At 35.5% G+C, this 21,974-nt stretch overlaps 7 protein-coding genes and 1 long non-coding RNA gene across 8 annotated transcripts in view; 7 read left to right on the top strand and 1 right to left on the bottom strand.

Annotated features, from left to right (window-relative positions):
• Positions 1–199: 199 nt before the first annotated feature.
• LOC109598430 (uncharacterized) lies at positions 200–1,527 on the top strand. The gene is made up of 5 exons (XM_020014342.2): positions 200–400; positions 458–1,035; positions 1,087–1,189; positions 1,237–1,395; positions 1,444–1,527. Exons 1-5 carry the CDS (start codon positions 200–202, stop codon positions 1,525–1,527), a joined length of 1,125 nt encoding a protein of 374 aa, XP_019869901.1.
• Positions 1,528–4,779: 3,252 nt separating this feature from the next.
• On the top strand, positions 4,780–5,082 carry LOC109598428 (uncharacterized). The gene is made up of 2 exons (XR_007548417.1): positions 4,780–4,911; positions 4,960–5,082. It is a non-coding gene; the product is annotated as an uncharacterized LOC109598428 (long non-coding RNA).
• Positions 5,083–11,586: 6,504 nt separating this feature from the next.
• Positions 11,587–13,439, top strand: LOC109598447 (uncharacterized). Its single transcript, XM_049969157.1, has 6 exons — positions 11,587–11,741; positions 11,794–12,353; positions 12,415–12,514; positions 12,561–12,719; positions 12,766–12,976; positions 13,025–13,439. The coding sequence occupies exons 1-5, from the start codon at positions 11,598–11,600 to the stop codon at positions 12,826–12,828; spliced, it is 1,026 nt and encodes a 341-aa protein (XP_049825114.1). The 5' UTR covers positions 11,587–11,597; the 3' UTR covers positions 12,829–12,976; positions 13,025–13,439.
• A 143-nt stretch (positions 13,440–13,582) lies between these two features.
• Positions 13,583–15,460, top strand: LOC109598442 (uncharacterized). Its single transcript, XM_020014357.2, has 4 exons — positions 13,583–13,728; positions 13,869–14,031; positions 14,131–14,254; positions 15,127–15,460. The coding sequence occupies exons 2-4, from the start codon at positions 13,871–13,873 to the stop codon at positions 15,298–15,300; spliced, it is 459 nt and encodes a 152-aa protein (XP_019869916.2). The 5' UTR covers positions 13,583–13,728; positions 13,869–13,870; the 3' UTR covers positions 15,301–15,460.
• Positions 15,461–15,830: 370 nt separating this feature from the next.
• LOC109598458 (glycylpeptide N-tetradecanoyltransferase 1) lies at positions 15,831–18,428 on the top strand. The gene is made up of 5 exons (XM_020014372.2): positions 15,831–16,118; positions 16,674–16,921; positions 16,979–17,195; positions 17,253–17,369; positions 17,441–18,428. The coding sequence occupies exons 1-5, from the start codon at positions 16,039–16,041 to the stop codon at positions 18,213–18,215; spliced, it is 1,437 nt and encodes a 478-aa protein (XP_019869931.1). The 5' UTR covers positions 15,831–16,038; the 3' UTR covers positions 18,216–18,428.
• Positions 18,429–18,567: 139 nt separating this feature from the next.
• On the top strand, positions 18,568–19,345 carry LOC109598457 (mediator of RNA polymerase II transcription subunit 21). The gene is made up of 4 exons (XM_020014371.2): positions 18,568–18,654; positions 18,723–18,782; positions 18,843–19,061; positions 19,115–19,345. The coding sequence occupies exons 2-4, from the start codon at positions 18,741–18,743 to the stop codon at positions 19,298–19,300; spliced, it is 447 nt and encodes a 148-aa protein (XP_019869930.1). The 5' UTR covers positions 18,568–18,654; positions 18,723–18,740; the 3' UTR covers positions 19,301–19,345.
• A 96-nt stretch (positions 19,346–19,441) lies between these two features.
• LOC109598456 (nuclear pore complex protein Nup88) overlaps positions 19,442–21,974 on the bottom strand; it is a 43,841-nt gene continuing 41,308 nt past the window's right edge. Inside the window, exons 6-10 of the mRNA XM_020014370.2 lie at positions 20,369–20,610; positions 20,205–20,315; positions 19,927–20,153; positions 19,626–19,874; positions 19,442–19,573 (exon numbers count right to left, since the gene is read on the bottom strand). Coding sequence (XP_019869929.2) covers positions 19,507–19,573; positions 19,626–19,874; positions 19,927–20,153; positions 20,205–20,315; positions 20,369–20,610 — 896 coding nt within the window. The 3' untranslated portion in view covers positions 19,442–19,506. The remainder of the gene's footprint in view (positions 19,574–19,625; positions 19,875–19,926; positions 20,154–20,204; positions 20,316–20,368; positions 20,611–21,974) is intronic.
• Positions 20,617–21,973, top strand: LOC109598426 (succinate--CoA ligase [ADP-forming] subunit beta, mitochondrial-like). Its single transcript, XM_020014339.2, has one exon. The coding sequence runs from the start codon at positions 20,619–20,621 to the stop codon at positions 21,912–21,914; it is 1,296 nt and encodes a 431-aa protein (XP_019869898.2). The 5' UTR covers positions 20,617–20,618; the 3' UTR covers positions 21,915–21,973.

Here is a 21,974-nt window from a genome sequence, read left to right as displayed (position 1 = left end):
ATATTTAAATTTATCATCAATCCAATAAAACAGTTCCTTAAATAATGATCCAATTTCCTATAATTATCATAGACACTCTTTCTAGAACCCAATTAAATAATCAAATAAAAAACTTTTCCAATTTATATTTAGTGATCCAGAATATAAAAACCACAATTAATCCTAAAGTCACTAGTTCAATCTGATACATCCAACCACAATGTATCATCAAACCATAAACTTCTGGTTCACTTTATTGAGATGCATTGGTATGAGCCCTGATAGGCCAAAAAATTACTTTACGTTCATCTTCATTGTGACATTAGGAAATATCATTTTTGGCCTTGTATTAGCAGACTTTTTCTACAATCCAGACGCAAGTTACATGGACGCCATTGAGTCCATTGTGCTCTTCAGTCACGTACGTCCACCTGAGATAATTATTCTAAAATTAGTCTAAAATAAGTTTCTGTTTCAGATGTTGTCGAAAACTATAGCCATCTTCATGTTTTCGAAAGGAATTCGACGGCTGTCTGAAAACTTGAAGAACTTTTGGAGCTTCGAAGATCATGAACATTTAAGGGAAGATTGTTATAACAAATTAATATCATTGCATAAAGGAGCTAAGATGTATTTGAGTTACTACGTCATAGGTTGCTCATCAATATTAATGCTACCGTTGGTTACATCCAGAACTTTGCCAATGTATGTTTACGTACCAGAAGCTCTAGGCTCAAATTTCATTTGGGCACTCGAAACCTTTACTGTTCCCTTATTAGATTTAAACGTCTTCTCCTTTGACTACCTGACTTTCACCTTCCTGCAGTTGACAATAATGCAGTTCCAGCTTCTGAACTCGTCAATTAGCCAACTGAAGTTTGGAAAGGGCCAAGACAATGAGAAGTTGAAAATGCAGTTGGCGAAAATTATAAGGCACCATATTTTCTTGTTGGAATTCGTCAGAACGTTAAAACAGGTCACGTCCATGCCCCTTTTGGTCCAGCTATTCAACACCGTTTCTGCCTTTTGCATCGAACTTTATTTAATGAGAAACCAGTAATAAACTACAATAAATAACCAATAAAAAGCTGACTTATTAATTTTAAGTATTGACATGGGACACGCTTTAGTTGGAATTCTTCATTCGGTGGTGATTTTCATCCAAATTTGCTACTTCTACTGCGGTCCCTGCCAGGATGTTATGGACCAGGTGGGTTTAGCCACATTTGAAAGCAAATCACTGTTATTGATTTTTAGGGCCTTAAAATCGCCGACACAATTTACTCCATCAACTGGTGCCAGCTGGACGACAACAAGCTGAAGATGTACTTGAAGCTCATTATTCTGATGAGCAACAAAGAGATTATCTTTAGTGCTGCCGGCTTTTTTCGAATCAATATGGCCACTTTGGTTACGGTTAGTTGTTATTTTCCGCATTATTTATTTGTTGATGATGATTTTTAGGTGTTCAAAACCAGCCTTTCCTTTTACTCTTTTTTGTTAGCAATGGAAACGAAGGAGGGACGTGTAAAGACGCTGGCTTTTTAAGTTGTAGGTTTTAAACAGATGCACTAGATGAAAAATACACTAATTCACAGAAAAATCTGAATTTCCTTGTAGTTCTATCATCAAAAGTCAGTAATTTTAGATACTATGAACGTTTGGTTCATGACCCAATTTACTATAATTATTCTTCACACTTTTTTACAAGCCAATTAAATAATCAAAAATAAAACTTTTCCAATGTATAGCCTATTATTTAGAATATTAAAACTACAGTTAACAAGCAGTCCAACCTTGTCCATCCTGTAATAATGTCGTATCACCAAACCATAAATTTCTGGTTCAATTGTTTAAAATACATAGGATTGAGTCCTGAAGAACCCAGGAAGTACTGGATGTTCTTCATAATTATGTCAGCAGGAAATAGTATTTTTGGACTTGCGTTAGTGGACTTCTTCTTCAATCCCGATGCAAGCTACATGGACGCCATGGAGTCCATAGTGATGTTCACTCATGTACGTTATGTGAACTTACCAATTATAAAAATGCAAGAAGTTATTTCAGATGTTGTCGAAAACTGGAGCCATCTTTTTCTTTTCAAAGGGAATACATCAACTGTTTGAGGATTTAAAGTACTTCTGGAGGCTTGAAGACGATGAACAATTAAAGGAACATTGTCATAAAAAATTAATCAGGATCCACAAAGGAGCCAAGATGTATTTGAGTTATTTCATTTTTGGCATATCAGTATTGGCAATCGTACCAATAGTTTCTCCCAGAAGTTTGCCAGTGTACATTTACGTACCAGAGGCTTTAGGCACCAACTTCGTTTGGGCTTTGGAAAGCTTTACCATTCCTCTAATAACTATAAGCGTCTTCGCCTTTGACCACGTGACTTACACATTTCTTCAGTTAACTATAATGCAGTTCCAACTTCTGAACTCATCAATTAGTAAACTAGATTTGGGGGCGTACCACACCAATAAGAAATTGAAGCTGCGATTGGTGAAGATTATAAACCACCACAACTTTCTGTTGAAGTTCATTAAAAGGTTAAAACGTATCATGTCTCTGTCACTTTTGGTCCAACTATTCAACACCGTTTCTGCTCTTTGCATTGAACTGTACCTGATGAGAAACAAGTAATTAACAACAAAAAACCGTTAAACAAATAATATATTTGTCATTTTTAAGTTTTGATTTAGGACATGGACTAGTTGGGACTCTTCACTCGGTGGTGATTTTCATCCAGATTTGCTACTTCTACTGCAAACCTTGCCAGGACTTGATGGACCAGGTGGGCTTCCCAACGTTTTGGATCAACCCACAGTTTTCTATTTTCAGAGTTTGGAAGTCGCCAACACGATTTACACCATCAACTGGTACGACCTGGAAGACCCCACTCTGAAGTCTTTCTTGAAGTTCATCATTCTGATGAGCAACAAATCTATTATCTTCAGTGCTGGAGGCTTCTTCCGAATCAACTTGGCTGCTCTGGTTATGGTGAGGAGTTTATTTACATATTTTTTGTTTGTTTGAAGGAGGTTTTTCAGGTTTTCAAAACGAGTCTTACTTTCTATTCGTTTTTGGTTGCGATGGAAACGAAGCAGGGACGTGCACAGACTCTTGCATTTTAAATTGAAGCTATAAAATTGACGCACTTTTTGAATAAACGAAAAATAAATTGTAATAAAGCAGCATAAATTAAATTTTGAGTTAGTTACAGCCTTTGATTTTATGAACGTCTCTGAATAATTAATAAAATGATGCTACAACTGTGGTTGCTCAATTATAAAATCAATTTTATAAATATTTAATAACTAACATAATAGAAGCTTAAATTATCTAAGCTTTTCAGTTGAGGGTGTATACAATTTGCAGGAGTATTTTCCACATCGCAATTATCCAATTTAAATACAATTAAGTGCATGAAAATAAAAATTCAACATAACGTATTACCTTGAAAATTAGTTCTTTAAATATTAATCCCAGTTAATTTTCTACTGCAGCTCTTCCATGTCTCAGAAATTTAAACTGCAATTAAATACATAAATATAAAATTAACTTTCAACAGGGTCGTCTCCAAACATTGCCTCACATTGAGGAGATTTATAGTTTCCATCTCATTCAGGGGTGTGAGAGCCGACCCTGCATCCAATTACTTTGAAGTCCTTAAAATAGTGTCCTCAAAAAAGTCTTTAGTCCGATTTCAGTCTATTCTGACACAATGTCGTACCATGAAACCATAAACTGTTGGTTCGATTCTTTGAAGTGGATTGGCATGAGTCCCGCTAAACCCAGAAATTATTGGGCTTTCATTATCATACTGACATCAGGAATGTTTGTTATTGGTCTTGCGTTCGCCGACTTCTTCTTTAATCCGGATACAAACTACATGGACGGTCTGGAAACCATGGTGATCTTTAGTCATGTAACTCATGTAAATGTATAACACTTCAACCATTAAAAGATGTTATTTCAGACGTTGTCAAAGACTGGAGCCGTCTTCGTATTTTCACAAGGATTTAAACAGCTGACGGAGGATTTGAAGCACTTCTGGAGTTTTGAAAAGGAAGAGCTGTTAAAGGAACATTGTCGTAATAAACTAATCACCATTCATAAAGGGGCTAGGATATATTTTAGTTATCTCATAGTAGGACTAGCAATAACTGTAGCCCTCCCATTAATCTCTCCTAGAAGCTTGTCAATTTATGTCTACGTACCACAAAGTTTAGGCAGAAATTTCATTTGGCTATTTGAAAACATTATCCTTTCTGTATTATGTTTATGCGTCTTCAGCTTTGACTATACAACGTTCACCTTTCTGCAGTTAACCCTAATGCAGTTCCAACTTCTAAACTCTTCAATTAGGAAACTGAAGTTTGGAAACGATCAAGACAATCAGATATTGAAAATGCGGCTGGTGAAGCTAATAAAACACCACATTTTTTTATTGAACTTCACGGAAAGGTTAAACCGGATCATGTCTTTGCCCCTTTTCTTCCAGATGTGCAGTACTGTTTCCACACTTTGCATCGAAATGTATCTGATGAAGAACAAGTAAGCTGGATCAAAACAAAAAGTATTCATCACTTGTTGATGGACTATTTTTTGTTCTAGTGTTGACTTGGGACAAGGAATGATCGCAGGTCTCCTTACAATGCAAATTTTCATCCAGATTTGTTACTTCTTCTGCAAACCATGCCAGGATGTGATGGACGAGGTGAGTTTGCCGACGTCTTGGAAACAAATCACTGGTATCATTTTTAGAGTTCGGAAGTAGCAATGGAAGTTTACTCCACCAATTGGTACGAACTAGAAGACCCCTTTCTGAAGATGTTTCTGAGGTTCATAATTATGAGAAGTAACAAACCTGTTGATTTCAGTGGTGCTGGCTTTGTTGAAATCAACATGGCTGCTGTGCTTATGGTAAGTTATTTATAAATTAAGGAATGTATAATTGTTGATGGGTTCTAGGTTTTCAAAGCAACCCTTTCGTTTCATTCGTTCATGGTTGCAATGGAGTCTAAATAAGAATACTTTGCACTAAAGATGTTCCATAGATAGATATGTCATGAAAATAAATTATTGCACAACCTAGATGTACTTTTATTTATAAATACTTTGTAATACAAAATCTAGAAGTAAATAATATTTTAGAAATTATCTCTACAAAGAAGCAAATCCAATAATTTACTGAATTATAAACTATCGGACAAGAAATCGACTTATAATGTACAACTTAATTATGCTGCTTACTTTACATTTTAATAATTAATTGGATTTTTATAATTGGGCAAGCCTTCCGTGCTTCTCACATCAATTTTATCGTCTAAATAATTAATTAGACGTTGATAAACTTCCAGAAATAAAAAATTCAAGAAATATTAATTTGAAATGAATTTGAAATTAAACAAATAATATAGATTAGTATTTTATTACCAATAATTAACACAAAATGTACTTGATTGAAGCTGAGTCAGTGTCTAAAAACAGCTGCAGAATTTTGAATATTTTCACACCTTGAGTGTGATTATTATGAGAAAATAGACATTAACTGGAAAGAAAGATGAAGTTCATGGTTATAATCCTTCAATAAAAATGCAATATCTGACACAGTTTTTACACCACTCAATTCAAAATTTATATACTTATCAAATGAATAAAATATCAAATTATATAGTTAGAAGCATCTTTTACAACTGTATTATTGCACCTAAATGAAAAATTGATGAAGTGGCGTTTAACAGTGGATTTCCTTTAATATATTCCTGATAAAACTGCACAATTTATAAGAAGTTCGTGGATGTCTTTAGAAATGATTATAGTTATCACCTTTGACACATTTATAATCCCCAATTAAATAATTTAATATGCAACACCCAATTCACCCACCCAACCAAGATGTCATACAACCAAACCATAGACTTTTGGTTCAATTGTTTAAAACACACTGGCATGAGTCCAGTGAAGCCCAAAAGCTACTGTGGGTTCATCCTGCTGATGTCACCACGATTGTTCCTTCTGGGGCTTGCACAATAAATATATAGAAATATAAAATTATTTTTGAAGGACAAATATTGTTAAATAGTTTAAAATATAAAATAGACCTTTTAATAAAACAGGAGACTCTTGTTTCATTTAATTTGACACATAAAACAGACTGATACTGTTTATTAACTTTAGCTATTAATTAATAATATACAAAACAATTTGAAATACTGAAATAATAAAAAAAGTAAATAAAATTAACTAAGTCTGCATAAAAAGAGCTGTAGAAGTTTAATTACTGGTGAGTATAAAATTACTGTATAATTTATAAAAGCACCTCGATGTCTTGAAAAATTATTATTATAGCTTTTAACCATCATTCACATTTTTTCTTCTCAATTAAATATTTACAGTATTCCCCAAATATTCTTCAGTCTGACTTCACTCGACTAACCACAATGTCATACAACCAGACCTTAAACTTCTGGTTCAGGTGTTTGGAGTACATTGGCATGAGTAGTGCCAAGTCCCAAAAATCAGTTGGATTCTTTGTGTTAATGTCAGCTGGATTGTTTATTTTGGGATTTGCTATAGCTGACTTGTTCTACAATTCAAAAGTGAAGTACACCTTGGAAACACTAGTGATGCTTTCAAACGTATTTTGTCTAAATGTTAAATTGGTGGTTTAATATCTAGTTTATTGCAGATGTTGACAAAAACTGCAGCTGTTTTCTACTATTCAACAGATTTTCGTCAATTGTCTGAAGAGCTGGAGCACTTCTGGAGCTTTGAACACGAAAAGGATCTCAAGGATAAGTTCCATAAAGAACTGGCCAACATACACAAAGCTGCCAAGTTGTATTTTTATTATACAGCTGTAGGTCTTTTTGGCATAATATGTCTCACCATATTCTCATACAGATATTTGATAATATACGTATACGTACCTAAAGTTTTGGGTAGGAATTTCTTTCTAGTTTTACAAATCCTGGTCATTCCTTTAATGGCCTTAAACGTCCTCGCCTACGACTTCTTGATCTTCACTTTCCTACGGTTGACCCTAATGCAATTCCAGCTTCTTCACTCAGCAATTAATAAGCTCAATGTTGACCAAGGTGACGATCAAACGCATTTGGGACCACAATTGCTGAAGATTATAAAGCACCACATTCTTTTGTTGGACTTCGCCGACAGGTTGAAGCGAACCATGTCCATTCAACTTTTGATTCAATTTTTTATCACCATGACAGCCATTTGCATCGAACTCTACGTCACCAGAAAGAAGTACCAGTCAACACTGAAGAAGAAATCAATGAATTAAACTGTTGTTCTTCTAGAATTGACTTTGGCCACAGTGGAATTGGATTGCTTCACTTGCTGGGGATTTTATTCGAGATTACTTTGTACTGCAAACCCAGTCAGGATGTGATGGACGAGGTGAGTTTGCAACGTTGTGAGACACATTAAAGCGTTGTTTTTAAGAGTGAGAATTTGGCCATGCAAGTTTATTCTGTTAACTGGTACGAGTGGGAAGACAACTCGATGAAGATGTCCCTCAAGTTCTTGATTATGAGAAGTCAAAGATCCATTAACTTCAATGCTGGTGGTTTTGTTCAAATTAATATGGCTGCTTTAGTTATGGTTAGTGGATTTAGTTTATAAACGTTTAATTGATTATGGTTTTCAGATCTTCAAAATGAGTATGTCCTTCAATTCCTTTTTGGTAGCAATGGACACTAAAAAGGATTAAGCACGGCAACTAATATTTCTAAATAGTTAGATATGTATTTTTAATAGCAAAATTCAGTGTATTAGTATTAGATATTATATAGAGATTACTTCTATGAAAAAAGTTAATTTAGTAACTTTTTTTAAAGTATTTTGATGAATAAATATTGAAAAAAAAAACAATTGTTCATATTTTAATTTAAAAATACACTCCACTTTTATAAAAAAAGGTCTTATTGCTTTGTCAAGGTGAGTCCTTGGTTAATTAGAAGGTGATTAAGCCTAGAATAAGAAAGTAATATTAACGTTACACTTTTCAGACAAAAACTGTGACAGTCTTTTACATTTAGTTCTTAAAATTTCAAAGGATTATTTAAATGACTTCACTTAATATAAAGTTGGTTCAACCTCCGAAAAATTGGGTGCCAAGACTGTTTAAATAATAAAAAAAAAATGTTTAAAGGATAAAAACTTCGATACGAATAAGTTTACAGTTGGTCCCCACAGTTTCCGTAAATTGGAAGTTTAAACGAGATGCCAAGGCATTTTCTTCGTACAAGATTTCCGGAGAAGTTTAGTTTTTAGACACTCTCAGCTGATGTTAAGTTTAAGTGAATTAATTGTTAAACAGAAATTTTTAAGATATTAAATCTTTACAGTCCAAGGACAAGTTTTATAGAATAGAAAATTTTGGATTAAAGTTTTAATCAAAATCAGTGTTTTAAATTATATCTAAAATATTTTAATTCACAGATCGATTGATAGATAATTACAAAATTCATTAAAATATCAGACGAATGGTTTTTTTCATTTCAAAGAAAATGGCAGAAGTTAAATTACACTTATTATATCTTTTCTAAAGAAACTGGGGTAAAAACATGATGACTTAATTGAATTAGAATTATAGTATAAATACTTATTTAATATTCAAATATAATACTGGAAGACAACTCACTGAAGAGGTCACTTAAGATGATGATTATGAGAATCGATTGATTTCAATGCTGGTGGTTTCGTTGATATCAATTTGACTACTTTGGCTATGGTGATTAGTTATTCTTTTAGAAATTGATTGATTTTAGGATGATTTTTAGGTTTTCAAAACGACATTTTCATTTAATTCGTTTTTGAATGCAATGAAAACTAACAATTAATATCAATAGATTATTTTAGATTAATGATTCATGGTGAGCAGGTCTTCTTTTGAAATTGTTTTACTGATGATGATTTCCAGGCTTTCAATTCGTTCCTGACAGCAATTGGGCAGGAAAATTTATAGGTTCTGACATCTTATAGGAATATTTATTTTTAGGTTTTTCAAAGTACTAATTTAATGAATCACTATTTATTGTCTAATATGTTATGGAAAATAAATTATGTCACAGCAAAAATTTTATATTATTTATGAATGGTTTTTGATAAATTATTTAGGAACTACATTAAGACGAAGTAACCTTTAAAATACTATAAAATATATGATTATAATGTTTAATAAATGTTTAAACATCGTGAATGCGCAAACAAATTGTACAATTACAATTACATCCAAAAGGCAATTAATTTTATGTTTTCAAATATCTTATCCTAATTCATATGAATATTTTAATTAAGTTTTTTGTTGCGCATGCACCATTTTTACAACTGTCGTTAAAAATGGCGAATGCGCAACCAATCCAATAATTAGTTATTATTAAACAAATTCAAAGAATAAGTCGATTATTTTAAAAGTAATTTATTTTATCCGCTGTTAGATCCATTTTTAACAGGTACTATTTAAATTTGTTTAATTAATCAGTAAAGTAACCTTTAATATGCTGTAAAAAATATGATTTTTATGTTTAATAAATGTTTAAACATCGTGAATGCACAAACAAATTGTATAATTACAACTACATCCAAAAGGCAATTAATTTTATGTTTTCAAATATCTTATCCTAATTCATTTGAATATTTTAATTAAGTTTTTTGATTCGCATCCACCATTTTTACAACTGTTGTTAAAAATGGCGAATGCGCAATATGTATACGAAACACCGTCTATAATTTTGCATTTACGTCTATGAATATATGAATGAAATAAAATTACATATCCAATGACAGTCCATATCGCCTTCGATTATTTGATCTTAACCTTTTTGTGTGACTATAATGCAATTTCAAGTTCTCTACTCAGCAATTAATAATTTGAATTTTGGCCAAAATCAAGACCAGACTAATTGTAGGGCACAATTAATAAAGGTAGTAGAACACTCCATTTTTTTGTTGAACTTCGTCAACTGATTAAAATATATCATATCTTTCCACTTTTTGTTTCAATTCTTCACCACCGTCGTTGCCATTTGCATCGAGCTGTACAGGTCAAGACAAAAGTAACAACAACAAACGTACAAAAGTTTCTGAATAAACAGAACTTTATTTTTAATCGATGAAAGGGTTATTTAATATTTTATATGATAATTATACGTTTAGAACCGAAGAGACTTGTTGCATCCACTTTGTTTTAACGCTTCAATAATATTATCTAACTATTAATTAATTGATACGTCGACATTCATTTATAGAGAAATAAATTAACTTAACTTTTAGCATTATTCAAGAGCTAGTTTTGTGTCCTCCCTTTGGGGTCAACATGAAAATGACACAATACATTGTGATTTGAAACATTTAAATTAACCCAAATTATAACGTGGTTCAGTAATTTTTTTTAGAATAAAATAAGATTTTCTAATATCGAAGCAAATCCATTGATTTAATAGTATTATAATGCTTATTTAATATTTTAAAGGATAATTGCTCATTCATAAATTATTTATAAATATTAAACTTCCTTTACATCCATTTTAAATTTTAAAGTTACGTTATTATCTAAATTATAATTTAGTTATTTATAAAAAATTAATAACCTTCCACATAAAACTTACGTGTATATCTTGAGACATATACACTGACGTGGGCTCTTCCAGTACATCATTAATAATTAATTAGATTCCGATTAATCATTATATTATGTCTATATTTTTTCCACTGTTTATTAGACTGTGTTTAAAGCTAAATAAATACATAAAACAATATTTCTCAGTCTTGTTACTTGTAACAGGTTGATTAGACTCATGATGATGATCAGGAACAATAAATTGTGACAGAATTTTGTTGAAGCTTTAGTTAAAAATTTTAATAACATCTTTGATGTATGGTTAAGAAATTAATGGTGTTTTCTAGATTTTCAAAACAAGTCTTTCGTTCTACACATGCCTGGTAGCAATGGATGGACAAAACTAATTACATTGAACTTACTGCTTAAGGAGCACACTGTTTGCACTCAGCACTGAAAATCCTTAATTTTATACATTTTCTAGTAGTCAGTAGAGTAAAATATTAATGATCTTTCATTCATTTGTTATTTAAGTTCATGGTTAACCACGTACTTATTTTTAACATGTAAAATGTATTAAAATACATAATAAAAAAGTAATGATTCCATTTTATTTCTTAACTTAGTATTTTGTTGAAGCTTTAGTTATGGTGTGAAAATTTTAACAAAATCGTTGGTATATGGTTAAGGAACTGATCATTAGACAGGTGTTAAGAATTTAATAAAAAATGCATCAATTAATGTTACTTCACCGTAATTTAATTCGTTAAAAATTTATATATGATTATCAAGTTAAATGTCTAAATATATTGCTGGGACTCAACTGTAATATTAAAAATGTAAAAGACAATTATATACATAGTATTCAGAAAAGCAATTTTATAACAGACCCACGTCACCATTTACCACTATATTTAATCTATAGCTTAGTCCAATGAGGCTTCAGTAAAACTTCATCTATCCATTGACGATGTCATACAATCAAACTGTAAACTACTGGTTCAGTTGTTTAAATTACGTTGGCATGAACCCCACAAAACCCAAAAACTACTACGGAGTCATCATCATAACGACGTCAGCAACATTGCTTGCCTTACTGGCATTACTGGATATGCTTGTAAATCCAGATGAAAAGGACGCCTTCGTGACTCTATCAGTGCTTGTTCAAGTGTTTTACTAATATTTAACACACCCTTTGTTTTAATATAGATGTGTTTCAGATAATTACAAAAAGTATAGCAAATTTCCTTTATTCCAACGAATTTTATCAACTGTCCGAAGATTTGAAGCAGTTCTGGAGTTTCGAAAATGAAGAACAGTACAAGGATAAGTTTACTAAGACTCTAAATGTGATCCACAAGGGGGCTAAAATTTGTTTTACATACACGTATGTGGCTATTATTTTATTGGTAAACATATCACTGTTTACGTCCAGAAGTTTGCCAATGTATGTTTACGTACCTAAAATGTTGGGAAAAAATTTCATCTTCATTTTTGAGTGCGTAACGTTCCCTTTCATAGCCATAAACGTTATCGCCTTCGACTACGTAATCTTCACTTTTCTACAGCTGACAATCATACAGTTTAAACTTCTGAATTCAGCAATTAACAAGTTGGATGTTGGCAATCTTGAACCACAATTGATGTGTATAATAAAACATCACATTTTTATGCTGGAGTTCACCGCAAAGTTGAATGGAATTATGTCTATGCCACTTTTTTTTCAAGTGTTCAATAGCATCCCTTCTCTTTGCTTCGAAATGTACTTACTGAGAACTAAGTAACTAACGACAACTACAACAATCATTCAAACTTGTTTAACTCATTGTTTTACTACGTAGTGTAGACTTCTGCTATGGAGTACTTGCAGTTCTCCACTCACTACTAGTTTTGATTCAGCTTGCCGTCTACTGCTTACCGTGTCAAGAAGTGATCAATAAGGTACGTTTGCAATAAACTAACTCACAAGTATATCACTGTTTTGTAGGGGGAGGAAGTCGCCTTCAACATTTATTCTATAAAATGGTACGAATTAGAAGACAACTCACAAAAGACGATACTCCCAATCATCATTATGAGAAGTCAAGCAACGATTGAATTTAGTGCTGCTGGTTTTGTTGCAATCGACAGACCTGCTTTAGTTATGGTGAGTAGATGCGTTTGTAAATTTTACATTTGCTGATGTTTTTTAGGTTTTCCAAACGAGCCTTTCGTTCTATTCGTTCCTGGTAGCAATGGACGGCGAAAATTATTGAAATCACTAGTTAAGGTTTACTGAAGCACAACACGGCATATTAAAAACACTCTTTATTGTTTACAATCTCCTTCTGGCATGAAGTATTTGTAGTTCTTTCACTTAATATTGGTATTTATGTAGTCTGTCATCTTCTACTGCTTAACAGGGTATGTTTTCAATAATTTGAAATATGTGTTCATCATTCTGTTTTCTAGGAATTAGAAGACAGTTCATTGAAGATGTTCCTGAAATACTTCATTTTGAGATGATACTATGTTATTTATCAATATAGAAGTAAACTAAGCCACTATTTATTTAAATGTTTACACGTCTTTGAAAAATAAATTATATTACAACAAAACATTATTTTTATTAAGTTGTTGAATACATCCAGAATATAATTACAGTCATAAAATCATAAAACAGTTGAAATCATTATTGTTTGATGTGCCTGAATAATGAACGGATGGACATTATAAATAAATGATGACAAATGATTGCTTTGTAAACCGATTGTTGGAATAAGTGGATATTCAGTTAAGTGTTGTGTAAACTGAAACTTTTGTATAACAATTATTTATGTTAATTTTCACCAGGCAATAGATTAACAACTGATCATTGACACCATACGAAATGACGTACACATTTTCCACCCACTGTCTGGAAGCGTACATATTAGGTACCACCAGGAATCCGATTAGATTTAGATGTACCCCGGTAAGTAAAGGTGTCCCGCCTACCTGGCATCGTCGGGCCACCTCTTCACAAGCGACTTAACTGTTTCTCTGACGCGTTCAAGGTTTCTTGATCCGTGCAACGCGCAAACCATTGTCTGTCGTCGTACCGCCAAATGTACCAGCACCACTAAAAAACCCAGTCCATCCAATAACCCTCGTTCCAAATTCCGTTTTCGATTCAAGTAAGTCATAAAGGTTCAACAGTGAAAGTGCCGAAATGTTGAATGTGTGTCACACGTTATCCAGATTTCTCACTTTTACTTTTTGTTTCTCAACACACGTCAACAGAACAACTGTTAATCCGACCTTCGTCAATTTGCAGGTATGAACGCATCGCTGTGTGTTGTTTTGTTGCTGGCACTCATCGTGCAAATCGATTGTGCCAAGGATATGATGAGGAAGAGCATTGTTTATGACAAGAACACGCCGGATGTGTTCTACTGTCCTATACACAAGCCCTCGGGATTCGACAAGTTAATCGTCAAGTAAGTGGTGCCAAAATTGGCCAAGGTGATTCACGCACGCCCACATCCTTTACCCAAATGTCAATGCAGATGGCACGGTTGAATTCGGGGATGTTTCAGGGCGAGACCTTTGAAGAAACTGTGTGAGTTCGAGGGTAAGAGATTACCAGAGGACTACAAGAGCGATTGTTACCAAGATGTGGATGAATCCGACTATGCCTGCAAAGAAAAATACAGGATAATGGTAACGTATTATTTTATTATTGCTTTTAAGTTATTAATAATATAATAACGCTTCAGGACTAGGTGTTAAAAATAAATAAATAATATGAATAATTCAAGAGAGTTTAGTTTCTCTTAGATTATTTGATTAATATTGAAGCAGTTACATGTTTCTAACTGTTTTTGTTGTTATTGTTTTTGCAGAAGAGAATGAAAAAGTCCGAAAGAGACGAATGAAAACAATCGGGAGCTGACATAAACACTGCCTTAACCCTTTAACCCGTTACTAAATCCGTTAACCATTTGTATAGATTTATGAATATAAACCATAGTAGTCTGGTAGTAATTTATCTAATCTGTAGATTGTAGATAAACAAGTAGGTGTAGAGAGAAACATGAACACTTATATTCTTTTTCTAAATATCATCATCACAAATTTCCTTGTGAAAATATGTGTTGGTGATATTTTGAGGAAAAACTGTTTGTGTTCCTCGAAAATGGGAAATTTTGTATAAACAGGTATTAATAAATGATTTAATAAACAATTGTGTTGGTTTAGTTGCCCACTAACATACTGGTCAGCATTATTTTTTAACTGTTATTTTTAATTAACAAACAAAGGAAAAGTTATATTATACAGTCGTTGTCAGTATTGTACTGTTATTAACACAATTTTCGAGAATGTTTTTGTTTTTTTACACAACTTTACACTTGATAGTATCTTAGACTCTTTTCTCTCTCATTACCCACATTAAAAAATCCAAACACTCCTACAAAAAAAAACCATCAGCAGTCGACTAAACACACATTCACACCAAAAGTGGGTACGTACATTCATAATTCACCAACCATTAAAACAACAGTTTTATTTTTAATAATTTATTGTGTATTTAGATGAGAAAGAACCCTCCCGGTTCCGATGAGCCGTACGAAAACAGTCGGATGGCACGATTCGTGGACGTCGACAAAGAGTTTTACATCATGAAAATGGGAAATCGCCAGGTCAAAAAACAACCGGTCTTCAAGTCCAAAAGGCCGAACGTGTTTTTAAGGAACAGGTTGGGTTAAATTAGAACACCACGAGGAAATTTTATTAACAGAACCAAAGCGAATCGACTAATTGACTAAAAATTAAAAGGGGGACGCAACTAAATAAATGCGAATTGTTTTGTTTTGTATATTAATGTTATGTATATAATGAGTGTAATAAATGCTAATTTAAGAAAAATTGTTTAATTAATTAATATTAATATAATGAATTTTTAGAAGATTATATTCTAAGAAAATTATGATTTTATTAACTAAATCAATATGAAATGACAATTATATTAATAAATGCTTTTTTCGGGGAAGTTTGTAGATTAGCAATCAATTGTTAGTTATATCTATGGTTTTGTTGTGTCAATGAGAAATACAGGAAACTTTATTCAGCGACAGGAAATAACAACGAATCTGGCAACATTGTAGACACATAATCGAGTACAATATTAAAGTGCTGTTGCTTTCGTAGACATCACAACAAACCCCTAATTCGACCTCTAATCAAAATCACGTGCGAAAACCCACTCGCCCCACAAAACAAATCGACGTTAATCCACACCGCGCACATCGGCAACGCCGCACCGATTCTGGCCATTGTCCAATTGGAAAACCCCCCGGATTAATTCAACCAGCCCGAAACGGTCGCGGAACCACCAAACAGTACCGTCACGGACCGACACCGCCCCCGAAACAAGTGCTAGACGCGGCCGAAAGCTATCTTGAACAGGGGCCAACCGACACCACCGGACGCCGGAACGACCAAAGATGTCGGACGCGACCGAAAACAACCCCGACGTGAGGGTGGAGGGCGACGGAAACGTGGACAACAAGACCCAAAGCACCAGGTAAACACTACAGCATCCCAAACACCGGCGTGACTTGCCGAAATAATTCCTACCGGGTTTAGGTTAGGATCGTCCTTGTGTTTTAGGCTTTGTTTAAGACGATTTACGATAATTATCGATGTTTTTTTATGGGTTTTCAATTATGTAATTAAACATATAGTTGTGCTTATATCGTACTGTGGTAATTTGTCATAGTCATCCCGTCTTTTTATAATCGAATTGTGTAATAATTGTGTGCTAAATGGACAGGCTAATTAATTCATTCATTAGTATTAAACACACAACTCAAGAACGTAGTAATACGAAACAGTCGCATTTGTTTTTAATACAAAGAAATATAAATAATTATTTTTAATTTGTTCCACTCGACTCGTGTAATTTCATGTTATTCATTTAAAATACATTAAATCTGTTATCAATTACTATTTACAGCAATTTACATTAATTATAAGTTTCTTACATCTATTTATAATGTTAACAAAACAGTTCATATTTAAGCACAAACTTTGAGCCATAAAGAACTGTGAACGTAATTCTAGGTGTGCATTGTTCCAGCTCAAAAAAGAGGAATAAACACAAGAAGAACAGGTCAAATGGCCAACAGGAGAACAACGTGGACACCCAGAGCATTGAGAAGCTGGCCAAAGAAACCGATCTGAACAATCCACTTAATCAAATCTCGATTAAAGATTTGAGGGCCGCCATGGAGGTGTTCTCGATGAGCCAGAAGCCGGCCAAGACGCCGGAGGAGGCCCTGAAGAAGAACTACCACTTTTGGAGCACCCAACCAGTACCAAAAATGGGTAAAATATGTCAATAATGGTAAAGTTTATGTTATTGGATGAATAATGAATTTGCAGATGAGAAGATAACGGTGAACGAGGCGATTGAGCCGGATAGACCAGTGTCTGAAATTAGGGCTGAGCCCTACAGCCTGCCTGATGGCTTCAAATGGGACACCTTGAATCTGGATGAACCTCTGGTGCTGAAGGAGCTGTACACGCTTCTCAACGAGAATTACGTTGAGGATGACGACTGTATGTTTCGATTTGATTACCAGCCCGAATTTTTAAAATGGTGCGACCCTTAAAAAAGTTAATTTGGTTTTAGAATAACTGGGAGTTGTTGTTTTAGGGCGTTGCAACCTCCTGGTTGGCGGAAGGAGTGGCATTGCGGTGTTAGGGTCGTCAAAAGTGGGAAGTTGGTCGGTTTTATTTCGGCCATTCCTGCCACCTTGAATATATACAAAAAGTGAGTTTAACCCACTAGATTAAACAGTAATTTATATTTAATATTTGTTATATAACTCGATTGATTTGTAGAACTCGAAAAATGGTGGAGATCAACTTCCTCTGCGTGCACAAGAAGCTGCGTTCGAAACGTGTCGCCCCCGTCTTGATTAGGGAGATAACGCGTCGCGTCCACCTGACTGGCCTGTTCCAGGCCGTCTACACCGCCGGCATAGTGTTACCAAAACCAGTCAGCTCCTGCACCTACTGGCACCGGTCCCTCAATCCCAAAAAGCTCATTGAGGTCAAGTTCTCTCATCTGAGCAGGAACATGACCATGCAGCGCACCCTAAAACTCTACAAACTGGCGGACCAACCCAAGACACCAGGCTTCAGGAAGATGACGGCCAAAGACGTGCCCGGCGCCCACAAACTGCTCAAGGAGTACCTGACAAAGTTCGAGTTGGTGCCCGATTTCACCGAGGAGGAGTTCACCCACTGGTTCCTGCCCAGGCCCAACATAATCGACAGCTACGTGGTGGAGAACGGGGGCGTGATCACGGACATGGTCAGCTACTACACGCTGCCCTCCACCGTCATGCACCATCCCGTCCACAAGAACCTGAAGGCGGCCTACTCGTTCTACAACGTGTCGAAGAGCACGCCGTGGATATCGCTGATGAACGACGCCCTGATCAGCGCCAAACAGTCCAACTTTGACGTGTTCAATGCGCTCGATATCATGGAGAACGGCAAGTTCTTGGAGGAGCTCAAGTTCGGCATCGGGGACGGTAAACTGCAATACTACTTGTACAACTGGAAGTGTCCGTCGATGCAGACGGATCAGATCGGTTTGGTGTTGCAGTAGTTGGGACGGTGCACAGTGACTGATTAAATCTACCATTATATACATTTGAATACACTCGAAGTAATTAATATTTTTTTTTTTAGTTCAATTCGAATGTAAGTACCAAAAGAAGTTTTGGTTTCGGTTTTTCGTTATTGTCAATCAGTCAGGCTTTTGTTTTTTTTTATTGTAAGTTTTTATTTGTTATGAATAAAACTAGATACCATCAATTTATTCAGTCCTTTGCTGTAAGCAATTAATAAATGCAAAGCCATGAAAATGTCATTATCATTGTTTACAAGTGGCGCTATCTATTAATAAATTGATTAAGTTTATATATAAAACTAGTCAAAACAATGAGTGTGTGAGTGGCGCCATCTATTAACCAAGTACTCGACCTAACTCGAAATCTGCTTGAAAACTGCCTCGCGAACTTCACCTAACCTAAATGTTGGGCCAGGTAAGACTGTACATATATAAACGTCAAACAAGCGTCAACAAACTAGTAAACAAATGCATGTGTTCTAGAAACTAACATTATAGACAATGGCGGATAGATTAACTCAATTGCAAGACTGCATAAATCAGGTTAGTGTACATAATGCATATGTATAAGTGTGTTAATTAATGCACATTTCGTTGTTTTAGCAAGCTGAACATTTTTGCAACAGCATTGGTATTTTACAACAGTTTGCGCCTCCCAGCAAGTTTCCAAACTTTGACAGAAGCGGTTCACAAACGCCGCAACAACAACAATCGCAGGAGGATTATGTGCAGTTGTTCACAACATTGATTGCCAGATGTGCTAAAGATATTGACACATTAATCGATTCATTGCCCAGTGAGGAGAATTCCACAGAACTACAAGTAAGTAGTGACTATTGTTTGTTAATTTAAATTAATGTTGTTTTATTTTTAAGCTGGCAAGCCTTCAAAAGTTGGAGCAGGAGAATCAAATGGCAGCAGAAAGGCTGGAGGCAGTCGTGAGGAAAGGCCAAGATATGTTAGAACAAATTCAGGCTTCTTTAAGTGATATTGCACAAGCACAGCTAGATATGCAACACCTTGCAAGCACCACTAATTCCAGTATTAATATTAAGCAATAAATTTTAGTAGTGTTTTTTATTTAAATAAAATAGTGTTAAGCAAAATTATTTGTCTCTTATGTAATTGAACCCAAATTTTAGTCTCTGAACTCTTAGTTTTATATAAAACATATGACAGGATGTGTATTTTTTATACTGAACTGAATTTATATTAAACAAACTTTATTAAAAGAAAATACACAGTTACATTACAAAATATAAACAATTCATTTAATATTCAGATGCCTTTTGTACTCGTTAATGTCCTTCTTCATCTCGTTGATTTTCTGAGTCCTAAAACACAACAAATTACCAAATTGACTAAGATCAACTAAAATAAACATACATATCCTTAAGACTGTTTTTAATGGTGGTTTCTTGAATCTCACTAATAGAGAACACTTTCTTAGTCTCTTGACGTTTCCAGTTTGAGATCTGCATTTCCTGATATTCCTTTTTGTTCCTCAAGTTATCTATGACTGTATAATACTTGTTTGTTTTCAAGTTTAGTTCGTTTATTTCGTTTATAAACTCCTTTTCTGCGTCTGATGGCACATTCCGTCTTCTTGCTACCAGTAGTAATAAATTCTCGCACCTAATTAATGGTAGTTGTTAAGTAGAATTGATGTGAATTAAATAAAAATTACCTCTTGGAGAGTTCTTCTTGTTTATCTCTAATATCCTCGTATTTTTCTGCCAACCTTTCAGCGTTTTCCTGCAAAATTTGCTTTTCTTTTTCTAAATTCTCTAGGTTGTTTCGCTGGTTTTCCTTTATCATGTTCAAGAAGTGCACTCGTTTTTCAATTTCTTCCCTAGCTTTGGTGTAATACTTGACGTAGTCTTCTCTGAATACCTGTGCGGCTCTTTGCAATAGCTAAAACCGCACCAATTAATTTAAAACAACACAAACAGGGTAATCATTTACCTCATAACACTCTTCTACGGATTTTTCTCCGGAGTTTAACTTTAAAATCGGTTGGGTGGAGGCCTTTTTCAGTATACTTTGGATGTAGTGATCAAATGGCTCCCTTAACATCTAAAAAACTACCCTTAAGCATACACACACAATTATATCCTTGAGTAACTCACCGTTCTTAGAGGTGATTCGACGGCCGACACATTTTTTCTAGTTGGCGGCTCAACTGGTGGCAAAACGGCAGTTAAAATACCCAAGGTGACCAAGCTACCGTCCGCCAGTAGTGTTATAATCGACGACGGTTCATGGTGTAGGGCAAATCCGACGACCGGATTACAAACATCAGACGAGGCCGTCTTTGTGCACACTAGATACTCAGCCTGGCTGGATTTGTTGAAAACGTCACTGTCAATTTCTGCAAGCATGTCAATGTTTTACTCTAAGTTAGTGCCGTTTAGAAATCCCTGGGGGGTGCAGAGGAGGCACCTGAACGTGCTGGAGCACGTCAGCTACACTTTACTCAAAGATGCAGGCATAACCGTGCCGAATTTCGGGGTGGCCAAAACCAAGGAGGAGGCCAAGGATATCGCTGCCAAATTGAACACCAAGGACATAGTGTTGAAGGCGCAAGTGCTGGCTGGCGGTAGAGGAGTCGGGCACTTCAAAAACGGCCTCAAGGGGGGCGTGAGGATGGTGTTCACCCCCGAGGAGGCCGAGGACATAGCCGGGAAGATGCTGGGACAGTATTTGGTTACGAAACAAACTGGCGAAGCTGGCAGGTTGTGCAACCTTGTTATGGTCACCGAGAGGAAGTTCCCCAGGCGGGAATTTTACTTTTCGGTGATGATGGAGAGGAGTTTCGGAGGTCCAGTCATCATAGCATCGTCGCAGGGGGGTGTCAACATTGAAGACGTGGCTGCACAAAGTCCCGAAGCCATCATATACGAGCCCGTGGACATCATCAAGGGGTTAGACAACGCACAGGCGGAAAAGGTGGCGGAAAAAGTCGGTCTAGGCCCTCAGAAAAAAGAGGCGGGCGACATGCTGATGAAACTGTACGATCTGTTCATAAAAAAGGACGCGTTGCTCATCGAAATCAACCCCTACGCCGAAGACACGGGCGACAAGTTCTTCTCGTTGGACGCCAAGTTCCGTTTCGACGACAACGCCGAGTTCCGACAGAAGGAACTGTTCGCCCTCCGTGATTGGACGCAGGAGGACGAGAAGGAGATGCAGGCCGCTAAGTTTGAGCTCAATTACATCGCCTTGGACGGCAACATTGGGTGCATGGTGAACGGGGCTGGCCTGGCCATGGCTACGTGCGACACAATCAGCCTCCACGGAGGGTCGCCGGCCAATTTCTTGGACGTGGGGGGTAGCGCCAACGCCGCCGCCGTCAAGGAGGCGTTCAAAATCATCACCTCTGACCCCAAGGTGCACGCCATCTTGGTCAACATCTTCGGCGGAATCATGAGGTGCGACGTCATAGCTGAGGGGATAATCGCAGCGACCAAGGAGTTAGGTCTGAAGCTGCCGGTGGTATGCAGACTGCAGGGTAACAACAGGGAAAAGGCGGCCGAATTGATTAAGGCAAGTGGGTTGAAAATTTTGCCTGTGGATGACTTGGATGAAGCCACCAAATTGGCGGTGAAGCTATCGAATATTGTGACCTTGGCGAAGAGTGCCAACTTGGCCGTCAACTTTGAGGTCAAACGCTGATTTTTATGCCACTACATTTTATACTGTATTGTATAATTATAATAAATATATTAAAATTAC

Source organism: Aethina tumida, chromosome 6 (assembly GCF_024364675.1).
Source record: "Aethina tumida isolate Nest 87 chromosome 6, icAetTumi1.1, whole genome shotgun sequence".
Classification (NCBI taxonomy): domain Eukaryota; kingdom Metazoa; phylum Arthropoda; class Insecta; order Coleoptera; family Nitidulidae; genus Aethina; species Aethina tumida.
The sequence above is the reverse complement of the archived record's forward strand: the minus strand, read 5'-3'. Positions and strand labels throughout refer to the sequence as shown.